The sequence below is a fragment of the Rhipicephalus sanguineus genome, chromosome 11, assembly GCF_013339695.2.
Source record: "Rhipicephalus sanguineus isolate Rsan-2018 chromosome 11, BIME_Rsan_1.4, whole genome shotgun sequence".
In the NCBI taxonomy this organism is placed as follows: domain Eukaryota; kingdom Metazoa; phylum Arthropoda; class Arachnida; order Ixodida; family Ixodidae; genus Rhipicephalus; species Rhipicephalus sanguineus.
The window spans coordinates 96,797,637-96,816,910 of record NC_051186.1 but is presented as its reverse complement, the minus strand read 5'-3'; the positions used below and the strand labels follow the sequence as shown (position 1 = coordinate 96,816,910).

Here is a 19,274-nt window from a genome sequence, read left to right as displayed (position 1 = left end):
CCATCGCCCAGCCTCGTAAGAAATGAAGAGGAGACTGCGTCGTTCTGGCGGACGAAGTGCACTTTACGGTGCGGTGATGTGGATATCATGTGTAACTTTCGTTAATGTATTCCTCTGGGGTCGAGGAATGCTTCAATATATCTTGCTCGGAATACAAATGTAGGAATACAAATGTAATCTTTATTAGACCGCTATAAAAGCGGAGCCAACACTGGAACTACAGACGTTAATCTGATATGACGCCTGCATCGTAGGAGTACACATCGTAGGATTATCATGTAGTGTTTATTGCGTTATTTTAAAATTAGACAGCCAGCACCACAACCACAATTGACGTTGCACCGATATAACGCCTGCGTATGCTGTTGTTCCAAACCAGTTAATAGACCTGGCGTGGCTCAGTGGTAGAATACCTGATTGCCGCGCAGAATGCTTGGGTTCGATTCAGGCTGGGATCACAATTTTTATTCTTTCCATTTGTTGAGTCAACGCTGCCGATGTTGGTTTTCCTTAACGATCTAGCATTTAAGTTACCAATGTCTGCCCTCGCTGTTCCTGGGTAGATATAAACTGTCAATCACCTGTGGCGCATACCCGTACCCCGCCGCCCGTGGTAAACGGGTATGTGCCACACGTGTCTAGTGGAAAGGGTTTGACGACGTACACGACAGGATTTTAATGTTATTCATGCCCTGAACCGGCAATCATATTCGTCAAATACTCTTACCCTCCCATGCAAATTTTGGTCTACACCAAGTTAAGGAGCCGATCATGAGAGCACCCAGACGTAGGCGGCTAGATAGATAGATAGATAGATAGATAGATAGATAGATACGCTCAAAGTGCCAGAGGTTCGCTAAGAAATGCTTCGCATTTAATAATATTGACATAATGTGAGTCATTATTACGTAATACTAATTATACACAGTGCCATCCACATCCGATATTTCTAATTCCTTAATATCACTCTTATGCAGCAACAAACGTGGGACTTTCATCGTGACTCACATGTTACGTATCGCGCACTGAACAACGACAACAAAAAATATTCACAGTGTACCCGTAGTGCCTATGATTCGCGCAGTGACTAGGCTCATGACTGTGAGCGGTGAAGGAACGTGTATATGCAATTAAAACGTCGCGATCCATTGTCTTCGTAAAGTGTTGCCATTATTACCTGTGATCCGCCCAAGCTTTTTCTTGGTGGCTATATAAAAGTGCCGACCGCAGAAGCCAGCGACTTGAGCACCCAAGCTGAATCCCACGACATGGACACTCTTCGCGGACAGCGCGTTCTTAGACGACTGAATCATCTGTCGAATAAGAAGCGAAAGCTGAGCACCTGGCGCAGGCGTGTTCCTAGAGGCCCTGAAGTAGAAAGGGAATTCTGCTCCCTTGCGCCAGTCCACAATCAGTACGTTGCATCCAGCCTGGAACAAAGAGGCCTAAATTAAGAAAAACGTCTCATGGTCCGCAGGGATTGTTGCTCAACTAGTTGGTTAATTACATCAGAATATAGGTATGGCGCTAAAAAGACGGGGACGAAGTGAACAGACTGACAAATACGGGCGCCAACACCAAACCGCTTATTAACACATACCACGCCGATTTACACATGCAGCCGTACAACGTAACATAGTACAAAGTGCAAGGTAATAATTAGTGATATAGTAACAGGGACAAACTAAGAAGTCATCAGGAGCTGCTAGTCTAACATAGTCGGAAAACATGCATCGGAAAACGAGCTGTAAATTATGCCACTACACAAGGACACGTGTCCGAGTGATAACTACGGTCCCTTAAGCATTTGCCCAAGACGACTCGAAGGCGAACGCGATTTTCCTCTTTCCTTTTTTTTTACAGATGATTGTTATTGACCTTTCTCGCAAGCTTATTGCACCTAACGTGGTTTTGCACTGCCACCGGGAGCGGATGCATTGCAAGCTTACTTCACCTCACGCGGGATTGGGGTGCGTCCGGGATCGGCCCACCTTTTACCAAGCAAAAATGATATCATTATGTGACGTCAAAGTGACGTCACAGGATGCCATCACATGATTATGTTTTGCTTCCCCCGTATTGACGCCACCGACGCCGACTGTCAATTTTCGCATTTGCTCCGGCATCCAAGGTTTGCTGGCTGACAAGCACGTGGCTGACAAGCACGTGGCACACAGTATGGCACTCGGAGATGACACATGAGTGCTACTGCGTCCACTAGCCCTAGTGGCGAGACAGGCGGCTGTTGCGATGCTAGCCTCAGCACGATTTTACAAAACGCGTCTGCCAGGTTGTTTAATGGCTTAATGGAACTCTGCATGCTCGCACTAGTGTCCAGCCCCGAATGCTCCACTGCTCATAGATTGTAATGTTGTCAACCACCACAAAACTAGGCATGCGAACACCTTAACTGACATTCACACATTCAGTCTCAGTACCGCAATGAAAATGTCCTCGCAACAGGAGAATTCACATAGCGTAAGAGTTCACGCAAGTGAATTCTCTGAATGTATAAGTTCGCCTTGACTTAAACACTGCAGATAATTAGTAAATTGTACATTGTTGCTTATGTATCGTAGTCTAACTTCAACAGTCAAGTTCACAGAAACAAACATAATTTTTGTTCTCACATAAAAATCACTCAAAATTGAGTTTTCGTAATCCTCAGCCTTTGTAAAATCCACTTCCAGACGAAGGTCTCACTCACTGAAGTCAAGTTTAGTTGATTTGCACGAACTGATTTCATTTTATTCTTACAAATTTCTTAATTCGTGATCCTTGGCATTCACAGTTGTGTTTCCCATCCTTCGGTACCCATTGGGCAGCTTTACTAGACTAGGTTCAGTTTTTCCTTTGATAGACATAACAATATGGCTCATACCTTCTTTTCATCTAATACACACTGTTGTCTTCCTGTTCCTAATTTACAAATATCATTATGTCTTTCATCGCACGCTGCGCAGGCCCCAACGTTTCAAGTGTCTTTGGTATGGTGGAAGTTTCTGCCACTTGTCTTAGTACTATTACAAAGCAATGATTTTAGACTTTCCGCCAAAGGTGCAGCGTTGAGTGGCCAATCAAGACTTCACAATTACTCTTGGTACAGCCGAAGTCTCTGCTTATTCTTTAGTGAATTTCATTGCGATGAGCAGTCTCACTTATCCTAGATACTTCACGTGATTGACCTAGATATTCATTACATGGCCCAGATTCGAATGTCTGGTCGCCAGTATTGAATTCTTGTTCTCATACAGGGCTATCGAGAAGTACCTTTTTCTATTTCATATTTATCTTCAAGTCTATTTTAACAATTTCTCTGTTGAGGTCTTCAGTCTTTTGAAACACTCCGGTGTCATTACTGTTCAATAGCAAAATCACATTGGCAAAACGCACGAAAACGAAGATTAGCTAAAATTAATGAAGCGTACATGTTTTATGAGTGCGTCTTTCATAGAGATGACCCAGGGTTTCTCTCCACTCTCGGTAAATCCGTGTATTATAGCGACGAGTGGTCTTTTCATATTCCAGCGCCCTTTCGCCAGCATTTCCGACCAATTCTTATGAGTCACGTGCACCCCTCCGCCGCCGCCGTCTGTGAAGAAGGTTATTTCAGCCCCTACTTCTTCTGGAGAGTCGGGCACAGCAATCTCGAGGCTCATTCTGGTCTTCGGCGTGAAGCATCCCACGTCCTTGTAGCAGGGATAGTTTCCAATCCTTGCTTTCGCTGCTGCTATAAGCTATGGGAATAATCGGAAATAAATTCACACAAGCTATGACGATTGCGAAGAGGCACACGCAGCACCACAACACATTGATGATGGGCAGTCCAGTTTTTTAAAGCTAATGTCAATTCATCTTTCACCGAAATTACGCATTCTCTTTTGAAATGATATATCGCTTACTATATGAAAAACAGGTGCATTTTCCGCGCACGTATTTGATCGAGCGAACTAGCCACAACGCCTGAATTTTAACAACTTCAAAGCGCGTACTGTCATCTACAACCTAATCGTCAGCCAAATAGCTTGAGACAATTTGCTCTAGGCGCTGGATAAATGAGAATGTGGAGGTAAAACCAAACGTTAGTGTGTGGGGACTGTTAATCTCCTAAAAACTAATCGCTACCTGTTACCCTTTATGTCTGTTTGGGTATCTGACATTGATTTGTTTCGCACATGTAGCATTAGTGTACGCATGCCGTTTCGCTTGCTCTGCACTAGTTCCGAGTTGCCTCCAAGAAAACTTCACTCTGCTATGGATTTCAGTTTCAGCACAATATGCACTGAAGCAATATGATTTTTTATCATCTATGTCAGTGCATGCCATGCTGAACGTTGCATGGCGACAGTTCAATGACGAGAACGGCAGGAGACGCTTGGATGAGTAGCAGCAGAAAACCACATAGAAGTCTTTCACGTGCTAACACATTTTGCACTTACCTTAGGTTGTACATACGGGAGGGAGAGAGAGAGATAATAAACGAGAGAAAGGCAGGGAGGTTAACCAGAATTGTAGCATCCGGTTTGTTACCCTACACTAAGGGGAGGGGGAAAGGGAAAGAAAGATGGAAAGGATTAATTTAGAAACCTGATATCAACACTTTCGGTGCACCATGCGTGCGAAGGGAAACCTCACACTCGCTGCAGATGTTTCATATACTACAGCAGACCTGTTAGGGTCGAGGCTGGAAGTGTGTCCTGGATGGAAAATTACCATCATCAAGAACCGGCACGCTCTCTCCTCGTCCTCTTCCAATTCATTTCTGTTCTTTTTACAGAACAGCTCTTAGGGTCGAGGGTTGTTGTGTGTCGTAGATGAAAAATTATCAGCATCATGAAATGGCACGCTTTTTGTTCGTTCTTTTTTTTTCATCGCCTTCCTCTCCTTCCTCATGTGCTTCGCTCCCAGAACACGTGCTCCGGTTTGTCAGGCGTGTGATGCAACAACTCTGATGAGCGAGTGAACGAGTACAGAGAGAGAAAGAAAGTGAAAGACAGAACGATATAGAAAGACGGTAATTTGTGCCGAAAAAACATTGGCGAGGCGACATTCGAGCCCGCGTCCTCACAATGCGAAGGGGAGTGTCGCAAATACTCGGGTACCCACGCAGACTAGCAAGGCGTAGCTTAGCCTTGTATAGTATAGTATAACATGAGGGCAGCATAGGGCATTGAGGGTCAGGAGCAAGGAAAAGAGAAGGGGGAGAGAGAGAAAGAAAGAGCTAGAAAGAAAGAGGAAGCGAGAAGTAGCAAGAAAGATAAGAATGAGAGAAAAATAGGGCGAGAGAAAAACTACAGAGAGAGAAAGGAAGAGAATGAAAGAAGATAGAAAGAAAGACAGAGAAAGAGCATAAAGATATAAAGAAAGCGAAGAAAGAGGTAAAAATATAGAAAGGCAGAGAAAGAAATACACAGAGAAAAAAGACAGAAAGACATAGACACAGAGAGAGGATAGGGAAAAAAGAGCAAGCATATCCTTGTATAGTCTAGTATAGCAAGAGGTGGGAAATAGAGAAGTGAGAAGGTAAAACCCTAGCCAAGCCAGGGCCAGCTATGCCCACCAGCTCTGCTCGCACCCAGCCTTCCGCGACTTAGTGCAAGATGCGCTAATTTTAAGTGTGAAGGATTTCTTAGCGAACCAAAGGCACTTTGAGCGTTTATATCTATCTATCTATCTATCTATCTATCTATCTATCTATCTATCTATCTATCTATCTATCTATCTATCTATCTATCTATCTATCTATCTATCTATCTATCTATCTATCTATCTATCTATCTATCTATCTCTATAGCCGCCTACGTCTGGGTGCTCTCGTGATCGCCTCCTTAACGTGGTGTGGACCAAAACTGGTATGGGAGGGTAAGAGGGTCTGATGAATATGACGGTCTAGACACATAAATAACATGAAAATGTTATCGCGTACGTCGTACAAACCGTTACTATATACACGCGTGGCACATATCCGTATGCCACGCGCCGGAGTATGCGGGTATGCGCCACAGATTATTGACAGTTCTTATCTACCCAGGAACAGTGACTACTTACATTGGTAATTCAAATGCGAAAGTGCTAAGAAAAACCGACATCGGCAGTGTTTAACCGACGAATGGAAAGAATAAAAATCAAGATCCTAGCAGGAATAGAACCCAAGCGTTCAACGTTGCATTCACATATTCTACCACAGCGCCACACCAGGTTTCGAAACACCTTTGTAAAACGACCCTATAGAGACGTAATATCGGTGCAGGGACAAATGTGGTCTCAGTGCAGGCTATCTAATTTTCTAACAGCTCAATTAACACTACATATGTACTTCTACGATACAGGCGTCATGTCAGGTTACCGTAAGTTGTGGTTTCACTGTTGGATCGGCTTTTATAAGCATTACATTTTAGTGCTATGATTCAGCAAGCTATATTGAAATATTCATCGACTCGGGAAGAATACGCTAACCAAAGTTACGTGTGAAATTCACATCATCGTCGCACCGTAAAGTACACTTCGTTTTGATAATAGGGACGTCTGTGGTGAAACGTGAGCGCTGGCGTTACGTCAGAGCATAAGTTACCCTTTAAAAACCAGTGTAGTCGACGTTCCTGGCAAGCCCGCGATGTACGTAGAACTACTATAGTGAAAAAAACAGGTCGATCCACCTCGTAACGCTTGGCTCAAAGCAAAAAAAAATGCAGTATAGACAAATGTTCGCCGACTGCTTCGCATGACACCGATTCCCGCAAGACGTGCGATCTACCGAGTTTGTTTTTGCCCGTTCAATATTATATGAACTCACGCATATTTTTTATCTGCGCGAACAATTACTAGGCACTGCAGACGAAGAATCACCGTAGTCTTATGTCCTTGTTAATGTCGTAGTGCAACGAACAATCCGGGCGTGAATAGTTCGTAGATGCCGGAATAAGCCTAGAAAAACTATGATTTTGTGCGGGCCGTCTAGCTGTGTGTGGTCAGAGAATGACGTTTAAATAAGCGCGACGTGCTACAGGACACGTAAGGGCGCGTTTGCTGCCTTATTTAACACGGCCAGGCACGGCTGAATGGGCCGGACCACGCATGCTTACAGTCGGCTCTGTGTGAATACTCGAACAATTATAACTGCAATGTAATGTGCACAGCCCTTTGTGTGCGTCTTAGAATAACAGAAATCTGAGCTAATTGTTAGGTATTCATGTTATAGAGTCAGGCCGTGCAAGCACGGACACAAATGAGAAGTCAAGACACCACAAAGTCCGACAAACAACACAAATGGTCGCACAGCATCGAAAAAGAAGGTAGCCACAAAAAACTTACTTATCCGCACATGCCCAGGCGAGATGCAATACCTAACAGTCCGGCAAGCATGGTCGTCTACGTGAGAAATAACTGTTCAGGTACTTCTTATGCTACTTAACCGAGAGTTGTCTCACGCATGCGCTACCGCTAATATCGATATGCCAGGCCTCAACCATTAGACTGGTTTCTTCATGCCTGCGCCTCTATAAAACCACCCATTCATTGAATTTTGGCGTGCTCCTACACTCTTGACAACGCAAATGTAGATTGGATGCTCAGCCTCCACTAAGCGATCTGTTATGTTTCATTAAATATGGGTTAACACAGCGACCCGTATGTCCTACATTGAAGCGGCCGCAGCTTAACGGAATATTATACACCAGAAGTGTACGGGAATCAGTAAACTTGTTGGCATGTTTTATGAACAAATGTCAGTCCGCTTCTTGTCTATTAGCCCCTCAATCTTTCTCTGTACGACGGCACATACCTTAACTAGTTTATTGGCAGCCCTGAAAGCAATAATAAAGCTGTGTCCGGCGCCCACTTCATTTGGCCAGTGAGATACGCTATGAATGTAAAGAATGCCTACCTACGACACGCTTGTTAGTAGTGCTTTCTCCAACCATGCTCGGATTTAACAAAACCGACTTCATTAAACATGCAGAGACAGTGGCCATTGCCACGCAAGTATAAAAAGAACGTTGTTTTCATTCATTCATTCATTCATTCATTCATTCATTCATTCATTCATTCATTCATTCATTCATTCATTCATTCAATTATTCATATATTCTTTCATTCATTCCACATATAAAACATGCGTAACCTGTGCGTTATAGCTGGCACTCGTTTTGTGCTCACTCGACTTAGTGAGATAAGTCTTAAAGTATGACATGGCTACGCCGGTTTCTGTAATTTTAGAATGTTTCAACGAGAAGTTTAAGAGCTGTTTGAAGATCTCAGATAATATTTCTAGCATACGTGGTTCTCCTGAAACGTTAAGGGGAATAATTTCTGGACAGAAAAGAATTTCTGTGCATTGCTCTAATGTTTCAGGAGAAGGACGTGTAAATTTTTTTGCGTCTGCCTTCTATTCTGCCGTTGTGCGCATTTTTCAGTTTTTAGTCGGCGTTTGTGGTGTCATGACTTGTCTCTTGTGTTCGTCTTTGCACGTAATGTCTCTTTTAATGTACGTCTTGTAGCTCCTGTGAGGCATATGACGCCTTGTTTTAGAGTGCCCCGCATTCGTGTTGCAGCGGGCACTGCTCATCAAGGAATATGGACTTTCACTTAAGTGTGCAACCCCTGATGACTGCCCGTTTCAGGCAGGGTACGCTGCTTGGATCGACCACGCTCATCAAGCCCTGCTAACCTTCATAATCAACATCGATTTGGCCTCGCGTTTATGTATATTTTTCATCTAACTACTTATTTTTGCCCCCGTATATGTCATTGGTTAGCTTTCTATCTTCTTTCTTCGTTTCTTGATTCTATCTTTCTTTCCGAAACATCTCGTTCCCACTGAAAGAGTAGGCAGGCGTTGCGCCCCTGTACGTGCCAGTTGTCAGGCTGCTCCCTCCCTATTTCCTCGGTGTAACTTGTGTGTTTCTGTATCCAAATCAAATAATAATATATTATCTGACCCGTGAGCCCTTTTTGTTGTGCATCTCCGGCGGATGCGAAGGCTGAACCATCCGCTATAAGACATCCCTACAAGTGCGCCTACGATTGGAGGTCGCGTTCGATCATCCCTAACGTGTACAGGCACGTTGAGCAATCTGCAACGTTCGCTCCGCTATGCCACTGCTTTTCGCCATGCTGGAGCGCCAGTGGCAGGGTTCCTTTGCAGCAAAATCTCAAGTCGTATTGTGATACCATCGCGGTCGGTGACAGCGCTCTATTGGGTCCCGTAAAATGTCCGGTGTTAAATTACTCAGTCTGCTATTACTTGGTCGCTTTTCCTCAACCAGCCACTTTAGCGCACAGCCAAAAAGCGATATTAGGGCAATATATACAACAGCGATCTTCCCAATATGCAGCCTTTGCTCACCTACAGCGCGTGCACCTGACACCATGCTTGTTACTTCACACCGGGCCTTTGAAATTCAGAACAGAAAACTGCAATTTGCGTAACTGTCTAATCAACTGATATATATAGAAATGGTTCTAATTTTAAAGAAATTGTTACTTTCTTGTTAATTTCTGCATAAAGCGGCGAGTTTCCTGCTCTACATGGTCCAATCAATCTCTGAAATTATTTCCTTGGCACGATAAATAAACTTTTCACATAAAATATATGGGGCGCAAACAAGGATAAAAGAAATGATAACCAAGACCACACAATCACCCCGAATAAGGTTTTCCGCTTACATAAATGCTTGATAACTACACTCACGTCTCCAAGACCTATGTTTGTGAGGTCAATCCAAGAAATTCCATATGTCGACCCTAAATAGTTTGCTGTTCCTTCTATCTCCGTGTCAGTCCCATGCCATCCTGCGGAATTTTTCTTCTGTAATGACTTGAGCAAGCGCACAGTCATATGATGTGGAATGTCGTGTAGTGCCTGCAAGAAATTCGGTGCGATTTGTGAGAAAGTGGCAACGATGACCTGAACAAGTTTGTCTGTCTTCTGGACAAGCACGGCGTCGAGTCCTACGCTGTTTGTATCACTGTGGATTTCGCTATTGGCCTTCATAATTTTGAAATACAGCCATAATCTTGATAGCGATACATTAGGTTATTTATCCGGGAACCAGAAGTAGGCATTCCTTTGAGTTACTCTTGACAGTTTTAAATATTGAAATCGGCTCATGGAAGGCACAATTACACAATAATTCATATGCATTGTGACACGACTGTGTCATTCTGTCGTTCTCTTCCAGCCGATGAAGGTATTGCACCGAAGCAACGTCACATATTTCCATTGTAAGCATGTCGCCCTCTGACGACAATAGATGCTTTTTGCGGGCTTCACAAATTTGTGCCTGTGAAACGTCAAATTTATAGAGGAAGTTCATTACAATGCGACACACATTTCAAATCGTGCAAGGACATTGAACAATAAAGAGAATATGACGAGGACAAAGATAATGTGCGATAACCCGGCGAAAGACATATAGCTCACCATTGGAAACCATGCCTTTGAGTGCATACAAGAATATGTATACTTAGGACAAGTACTAGTGGGAGAGCCTAATGACGAAAAGGAAATCCGCCGAAGAATAAAACTGGGCTCGAGGGCATTCGATAGGCACTCCCAAATAATGAGAGCAAAAAAGTGAAAAAATTACAATGGCTGCGTACTGCCAGTTATAAAATATTGACCTGAAACATGAAAGATAACAAAGTAACTAGAGGAAAAACTGAGCTCCACGCCGCGCGCAAGGAAATGGAAAATAATAGGAGTGAAATTAAGAGATCCGAGGAACACGGAATGGATCTACAACAAACAGCGGTAGGGTATATTCTAGTTGAAATCAACGAAATAAATCGAACGGGACTGAGCTCATAATGCACAGAACAGACAACACATGGAGAGTAAGAGCAGCAGAATGGTTACCAAGCCATGCGAAACGCAGTCGAAGAAGTTAGAGTTAAATGCAGTGACGATATTAAGAAGTTTGCACGGAAAAAATTAAATCAGCTCGAACAGGGTAAGGTAAACTAGAGAACATTGGGAGAGGCCTTCGTCCTACACTGAACCTCGATAAGCTGAAAATGATGATCACGATGATGACGTAGACAAAGCACATTTTAAAACAGTCTTCGAGATGAACCGATTTCAACTTCGGTTTCCGAACTGTTTAAAATTTGCAGCACATACCTACTTGAGCATGCTGAATAGAGTACGGCTGGCATTTATATTGATATTTATATAATTTATAATAATAAGAATACAAATATTTGTTATGAAGGAAAGAAGTGTTAACTTTAAGGGCTCGTTTTTCTTTGTTATACACAATATTAATGCTCATTAATTATTTCTTATGAAAACATAAACACATGTACAGTACTTACGGATTGAATAAGGACAATTTAGGGCTAAGTAACAAGCTTACTTTCGTTCCCACCGTTTTTAGTTCACGTTTTAGTTCAAATGGGTATATCAGTCGTTGTACTAAAAAATGTGATTTCTCGTTTGAATCTGTGATTGCTGTACATAACATATACGCACATGTGTATATGTTATGGCTAACACTTCTACCCAAGAGGGGCAAGCCAACTGCGTAATCATCGGAAAGGAAGGAAAAGAAGTGTAGCATGAATGAAGGAGCAAGATACATAAACAGCAATGAAGACGATATAACCAAAGTAGAATAAATGAGGAATGACACTGATTGATATATCGCAGATTTCAATCGCCCCTTCTTACCGCTGCCAGTAATTTTAGATAGCTCTATATAATTTGAGCAAACTAAGGCACATAATGAGTAATATGTGAGCAGTGCAATGTGAGCAATTTCGTACCATGTCAGCAACTGGTCTCATCTCGTCCTCGAAGTTCCTGTACCACGCAGGACGCCGTTATGTTAAATTAAAGTTGAGTCTTCAGCTATTCAAGGCTTGTTGTCAAGGGTGGCTTCAATACGAAGGCTACTTTGCTGCATTTCAGCCCTGAGTGCAACATACAAGGAGTGAATGGAAAATAGAACTTACCTCGGCGACCTTCATTAGATGTAGCGTCTGATTCACAACGTACTCGTTCCACCCTTGGCTTTCATTTTGCTTTGCTTTGTCACTTCCCGTATGTCGCCGGCCCTCATCCGCCGCATAGCAGACATAAAGCAGAGAAAATGTGACTATAAAAAGAAAAGTTGCACCAGTCAACAACGGTTTCTGTTCGTGTAAGTGTTCTTCCCCGTTTGCTGGCCACCTTCGCTAACAATAGCCGCAACATTAGCAACAGCTTTAACTTGTTCGTATATGGAGAAGTACTGGGTAAGAGCTCATTTTGCAAATAAAACATCAGTTAGTACCTGCAAGGGTTGCAAGCTTTCGGGTTCTCCAACCAATAGGGGGTGGGGGGTGCGCTTCAGCGACCTCCTCTACCCTTCCCCCCCCCCCCGCATTGGTCGAGTGCGAAAAGAATGAAAAGTCGCAAATGATTCATGACTGCTACTGAAAGGAGTACGTGCCTCTCACAACGGACTGCCTTTCGTCCACGGCTTTCTGGAGGCAAAAATGGGAAGTAAAACGGGCTTGGAATGCAACACCAGGGATCCTGTACCACCTTTTCCTTAAAAACATGCATAACCATAGCCCTCCGACTGAGTAGGAGCACGAGGCACACCCTGTGCCCCTACGAAGGGCGCCCCCGCTTTCCCCACTGTGCTCAAGCCTATGATGGCGGGTGAGCATACGACAAACCGTGGCGAGTAAATTATAGCGCAGGGATGAATTGTTAACCGGCCAATGTGATCACCGTGACCCCATCGCTTCTTTCTTGCAGTTCGTGCAGCTCCCGAGAATGGATGGCCACAAAAGAAGCCCTACACATTCGTGACCCGTTTCTTAAAGAGCGCTGGGAGCTCCGAATAAGAACAGTAGGAACAATTCCTCTGAGGCGTATCAGTCCTAGTCGGTTATCATATCATCATGACTACTTACCTTATAATACTAGGCAACGGGAAAAGCAACGGCGGCGGCGAGAAGACCCCTAAGCGATGGAAGGCCTACGCCAACGACGACGTACCCATAGATCTATGAGACGTGCGAACGCTTGGTTTCAGCGCGAGTTTCTGTCTCTGGAGTTTGTACATCCGTTTCGTGTCTGTGACAGTCGTTGGCTTAACCCGAACCTCTCTGCGCTGAGAATCAACGTAGAAACCACCTAGAATCACCTAGCTAAATCCTAGCAACAGCCTAGAAGCAACCTAGAAACAACATGCATCACCTATATAGCTATGGTGCAGACACAACCAGATTATTCTTCAGAAACTAGAAGCAACCAGATTAGTCTTCAGAATCGTCCAGTTTCGCTGTTCCGAACCTTGCGGGGCTTAGTGGACGCTTCGCCAATTTTTTTCGCGTACGACGCCTAAATCCCTGAGTTATGAAACATTCGCCTAATAATGCAAGTGAGTGTATTTCATAACTGTCATGCCAATTTGCGCCACATTGAACACAAAGTGGTTCAATCTCGGAACTGGGCTGTGCAAGTAATTAGGTTCGAACCAAAAAAAAAGCTCCTGAATTGTGTAAAGCGTTCTTTTCCGACATGCTTCGCTTCTTTGAAATGGTACTTATAGAGTTCCCTCTGTGTACTGCGAGAATGTTTCTGCTACGTTCCTCAAATACGCCGCAAATGTGGTTCGAAGAAAGAAACAATGAAAGCAGAAAAAAAATATTCTGTGGACTTTCCTTACCTACAGCACAATAGACGTAGAGACGAGCACATGCGATTTGTAACAGCTGCATGTCACCCGATATCGCAATATATCCTGCAGGGAAAATGATTGAAATACAATTTACTAGAAAACGAACGTCTTCACATTCTTACCTGGGTTTCCTATACGTCGTTTACAAGTGCCGTCCAAATCACGCTTCTCAAGAGCGGCCGCTTCAGCCACAATTTTCTTTTTTTTTGCAAAAATATGCACAGACCGAGACCTTAATGATACTAAGCGGGGTCATACCGCAGGTTAGGTCCTCATGCTATAATTCAAGCATGAACGGAATCTAGTTGCAGACTTAAATACACGCTAAAGAAAATAAATAACCCATTACAATTACAGCAACTTGCTTTAAAATGTAATTGATGGCATTGGTCAAAACATTCCTTAAAAGCAAATGATAAATTACAGAACGATAATCGTTTAATTTTGCATTACTTTCCGTGAAAATTTTACTGCCGTAACACAATAACACAAGTTCACCCAAACTACAACGAACTACTGTGACTTGCATGGTAGAGAGAAGGCTGGTAGGATTATTGTGGCTTCTGTGGTATAGTGTTATACGTTGTTAACTTTGAACAGGAGTTGTGTTTCGATGTTGTCGTTGCGAAGTTATTCTTCCACGTTTCCTCACTAAGAGGTCAGCTGCCACACTGAACACTCTCTCAATTCATGCGCTGAAGATAGAGGCGGTATTATAACGTCGGAACACCTTTTGGGCCGGCTCGTAGTTGCGCAGTGTCTCGGTTATAGTGCCCATGTCCTCTATGAAGCGTCGCACTTGGCTTTTGCTAGCGCTCGGGTAAGGCGTTGCAGGTTAGGCCAAAGAAAAGGTGAAAAATGAGATCTGTAGTGACCCCCGCCTGACAGGTCGGGTGGTCCCTGCAGAGCGGTCGCATATCACAAACTTCTGCTGTGACGATTAGTGTCACCATGCACGAACACATAGAAGACCGACGCCCGTGCATACAACGTGAGTCCCCGTGCAACAAGAATATTCTTATTCGTGTTGCAGGTATTGCTCATGTTTTGAAGGATCTATGTTGAAAAAAAAACACCTAAATATGCAGCATAATAAGACTACAGCAGATACCTTACCGACGAGATCCACGCCTTTCTGCCTATATATTTGAGGATGTATGTTCTTGTGCTTAACGTGTTTTAGCAGCGTCAATAATAGTTTTTGTTTGATAATTACCCCTAACGAGTGATGCTTCTTTGAGTGCTCAATTCCAGGCCCATTGATGCGCCAAGTGTACACGAAAGTGTTTTATAAAATTCAAAGTTAGTGTGAAGAAAAAGCGCGCTACAAATTACAGCTTATTGTTAAAGATACTTTAATTGCTGGGTTCACATTGCTGTAGTGCGCACTATGATAAGATCGCGTCATTTAGAGTTACGCCCGCCTAATTTCTTTCTGCATGTCCCTACTTACCCCATGCATGCAGTTGCGTTCAGTCCTCTCGACGTCCGAACCAGTGATTTTAGTAGCCCTGAAGGAGAGATTGCTCCTCTGCGGAGTGCCTTCCCAGAGCTTGAAGTCAGCATTCTCTTCTGGCTCGACGCTCCTACTATTTGCTTGTTAGTTATACTGCCACTCGTAAACGTCAACGCCGTATCTAATAAAGTCGTGAACTTTGGAGCTGTTACCAGCATTCACGAGAAAAATAGCAGGACATGCCGGCAGTTAAGAAAAAATTAATAAGTCACTGTCATATTTCCAACCGTCCTGTAGCATGTCCAGAGGCAGCGCAGGTCTCCAGGTCGTAGAATACGCTCAGGCCATGTGGGGTAGGAACAACGGCAAAAATAAGCGCATGAATCGGGATCCAGCCATGAAGGCTATGTATACCCTACGAGCAATACGTAGGGCATAGCTCAGTCACTTCTAAAAAACAGTCAATTACAATTACTGGCAAGCAAGAAAGGGTGTTATAAAGCTTCGATTGATATATATATATATATATATATATATATATGTATGTATGTATACATAGCTTCGATTGATCAGCTCCGGTGTTGACTCCAAATGTTGACTCCAAACTTCAAGTGTCATTGGTAACACTTATAAAGAATGGTCAGCCGTGTGTAAGGAACTTCTTGCGGCAGTTGGAAACTATAAACAGCCAATGCTCAATGAGTCGCACCATGAAACACATGCACAACTGTGGTGATGCCTGAGCTTTATGAATCGTAAATATGTCGTGCGGGCTGGTTAAGCGAACGCTAACGCCTGATAGTTTTCAGTATGAGTTGTGGCGTTGTCATCTGGTCGTCGCGTATATTCCAGTGCTTCTTTCACACCTGCCTCTCTAACTTGCTCATTCCACTTTTGATCTATGCGTGCATGTCTGGTAAGCGCGAGAGAACACCTCAACTGCAGGATGAAAGCGTTCGGATGGTATGACGTCTTTCAAATTGTTTTTCTGTCGGCATGCATATACGGGGAAGCGTAGGACGGGAAAAGTAAAAAAAAACGAGATCGCTCTACGAAGCAGGAAGGTATTTCTTATTACTCTGTAATAAATTTGGCTTGGCGGGTGAGAAAGTATCGATTCTTAAAGGCGTAACAGCAATTCAGTTCTGCTTTGAAGTGTTATACTTTTTTTTTCAGCTTTTAGACAGTAACTCGAAATGCATGTATGACAATGTATGCATGTACAACCATTCTCGCCAACGTTCAGTTACTTCGTATGTGTATTCTGCACATATTGCCAGCTGTCTACGCTTCACTACTGCCCGGCCTTTTAAAGCTTTCGCTGGGAATCACTAAATATTTCATATCTTACAGTGCACCCCTTATCGCCTTTAAATAGTGGTTAGCCATGATTAAAAGGTTTAATACAAACGTACCCATGACGGGTACGCATGGCTCTAGCACTTAATTTTCAACGTTATTATCAATCGCCTTATCGCCACCTCTGACTAGGCTTGTTACTGTAGTCAATATACAGATTTAACCAAGTTCGGCATGCGGCCATGTATTGCGATTTTTTAAATATATTTATCATAAAAAATAATGTAAACATGTCATTGAAGTCAGTAAAGGCCATAACTTCGTGAGTCATCCAAGGAATATTGCAGCTAACTTCCAGGCGGCATTGCCTATTCCAATATTTTCTGTTTACCTGCGTTGTCAAAAATGTTTAGCTTCTGTTGTCACAATCCCGCGGCTCACTTTGCTCTCACGAGAATAAGATTCACGCAAGATTAAGAAAAAAAAAGCATAGAAGAAGCTACGCACTAGTGGCGCGAAGACTGAGGAATCAGTGGAGCTGGTGGCGTTTCTCTCCTCCTTTCTCTCCCCCTTACCCTGCGTTCTCTTTCCCACCCCTTCCTACAGCACAGTATACAAGACTCTGCAATAATTCGCCCTCTCAGCTCCCATCTTCCTCATCCTCGCCCTCTCTTTGCTTTCCCACTCCTTGCTGTACTGTACTATACGTGGGTATTAAATGCGAAGCATTTCTTAGCGAACCTCAGGCACTTTGGGCATTTCTATCTATCTATCTATCTATCTATCTATCTATCTATCTATCTATCTATCTATCTATCTATCTATCTATCTATCTATCTATCTATCTATCTATCTATCTATCTATCTATCTAGCCGCCTACGTCTGGGCGCTCTACCGGTCGTCTCCATAGGTTGCAATATACCAAAATTTGCATAGCATAGCAGGAGTGTATGGCGAACACGATTCACTGGTGATGACATGAATGGCTCAAAATACCTGTCGTGTACGTCATGAAACCCTTTCTCTCAGTCACGTGTGGCACATACCCGCATACCAGAGTTTATGTTATGGGGGTATGTGCCACAGGTGATAACAGTGTGTCAATCGATGCAGTAACCGCGAACATACACATTGACATGGAAGGAAAGTGATAATAATAGTAATATCGGTTTTACGTCCCAAAACCACGTTATGATTGTAAGAGACGCCGTAGTAAAGGACTCCGGAAATTTTGGCCATCTGGTATTCTTTAACGTGCACTGACATCGCACAGTACACGGGCCTCTAGCATTTCGCCTCCATCGAAATAGAACTGCCGTGGCCTGGATCGAACCAGCGACCTTCGGGTGAGCAGCCGAGCACCGTAACCACTACACCACAGCGGCCGACGCAAGGAAAGTTAGGGAGCAGAAGACAGAGCACTCCTGGAAGATACTGGGCTACCATCCACACGTCCACGTAGTCCGCAACGTCGATGACGTGGATTACCCCAAAACCGGGGTTAATGCTTCCTACAATAACTCTGCAGAGAAGACCATGTCCCTCATGATTACCGGTGACTTCAGCATTGATTTATCAAAACCCATCAACGCTGGTTCTTAGACGGCATGAAAGACGGCTTGAATGTGGACAGGGCATCGCAAGACATCGGTGTCACGGCCAGAGCAGGAGGCATCGTAGATCATTTCTTCGCAACAGCCATCCGCGTTTTCCACTACCTCTACCATACCTCGCAATTCACTACACAAAGGCCGTTCGTAGCCGCGATCACTAACGGATTCGATAACAAGTGCTGTCCAGCTGCTGCTGCTCACTGATCACAGTGATGATGACCTTATTCAAGAACTGCCAAGAACCCCTTCCACACATGCACATGGGTTCATGAAACGTGCGTGCGTTCTCCGTCATAACGGATAAGTATAAGCATAACAACTGTAACGCAACTCTAACAACTGCAACTGTGACTGTAAAGTACGTGCAGTGCGCCTGCGCGTGCCACGCGGGGCTTTGTATATATCGAGGGAAACGTTTCTGAATAAAGCTTAGTTGCGAGTAGCGGCTGCCCTGTGCATCTCTGTTCCTTCATTGTCCTATTCGAATTCGCGCTCTCCTGTATTGAAGAGTATAAGCACATCATATCAGCTTACTGCGTCTGGTGTTGGTAACACCTATGTTGCAGTTGCAATGTTAAGCACCTCTAAACAACTGGTTAAATAACACATATGCGACTCTTCAAAATATGTGTGTGCGTACACCATTCGCACATTTCTCTAGCGTCATTACGTAACGTTTCGCACAATGCATAAAATTGCGACACATTCACCTTCTTGCGCATGCTTCGCATAACATGGATTCCCACGGTACGTGGGATCTGCCGAATTTTCCTTGCTGTCTTTCTTTTTTCTATTTCTTTTTGCGTTTCTTTGTATCTCTTTCTCTTTCTGTCTCTTTCTTTTTCTGTCTTTTTTTTGCTTTCTTTCTTGCATGTTCTTTATTTCTATTTCTCTCTTTTTTTTCTTTCGCTCTCTCCCTCTTTCTGTACTCGTTCTCTCGCTGTTATCTTTTCTCCCTTCCTCCGCTTTCCTTCTTTCTCTCCCTGTATATATTTTTCTCGCTCTTTGTATCGTTTTCTCTCTTGTTTCTTTTTCCTCCTCTCTATTTTTCTGCATATCTTTCTCTCTCTCTCTCTCTCTCTGTACTCGCTCTCTCCCCATCAGTGTTATCGCATTCCCCGCCAGACAAATCGGCGCACGTGCTCAAAGAGCGAAACAGAAGATGAAGAAGAGGACAAAGAGAGCGCGTATCGGTTCAGATGATGATATCTACGGATTCATTGAGGCACATT

General features: G+C 43.6%; 1 protein-coding gene across 1 annotated transcript in view; it reads right to left on the bottom strand.

Annotated features, from left to right (window-relative positions):
- Positions 1-19,274, bottom strand: part of LOC119375247 (uncharacterized) — a 44,893-nt gene that overhangs the window by 13,026 nt on the left and 12,593 nt on the right. The window contains exons 5-7 of the mRNA XM_049411214.1: positions 17,873-17,951; positions 3,570-3,737; positions 1,178-1,430 (exon numbers count right to left, since the gene is read on the bottom strand). Of these exons, the coding sequence (XP_049267171.1) occupies positions 1,178-1,430; positions 3,570-3,737; positions 17,873-17,951 (500 nt within the window). The remainder of the gene's footprint in view (positions 1-1,177; positions 1,431-3,569; positions 3,738-17,872; positions 17,952-19,274) is intronic.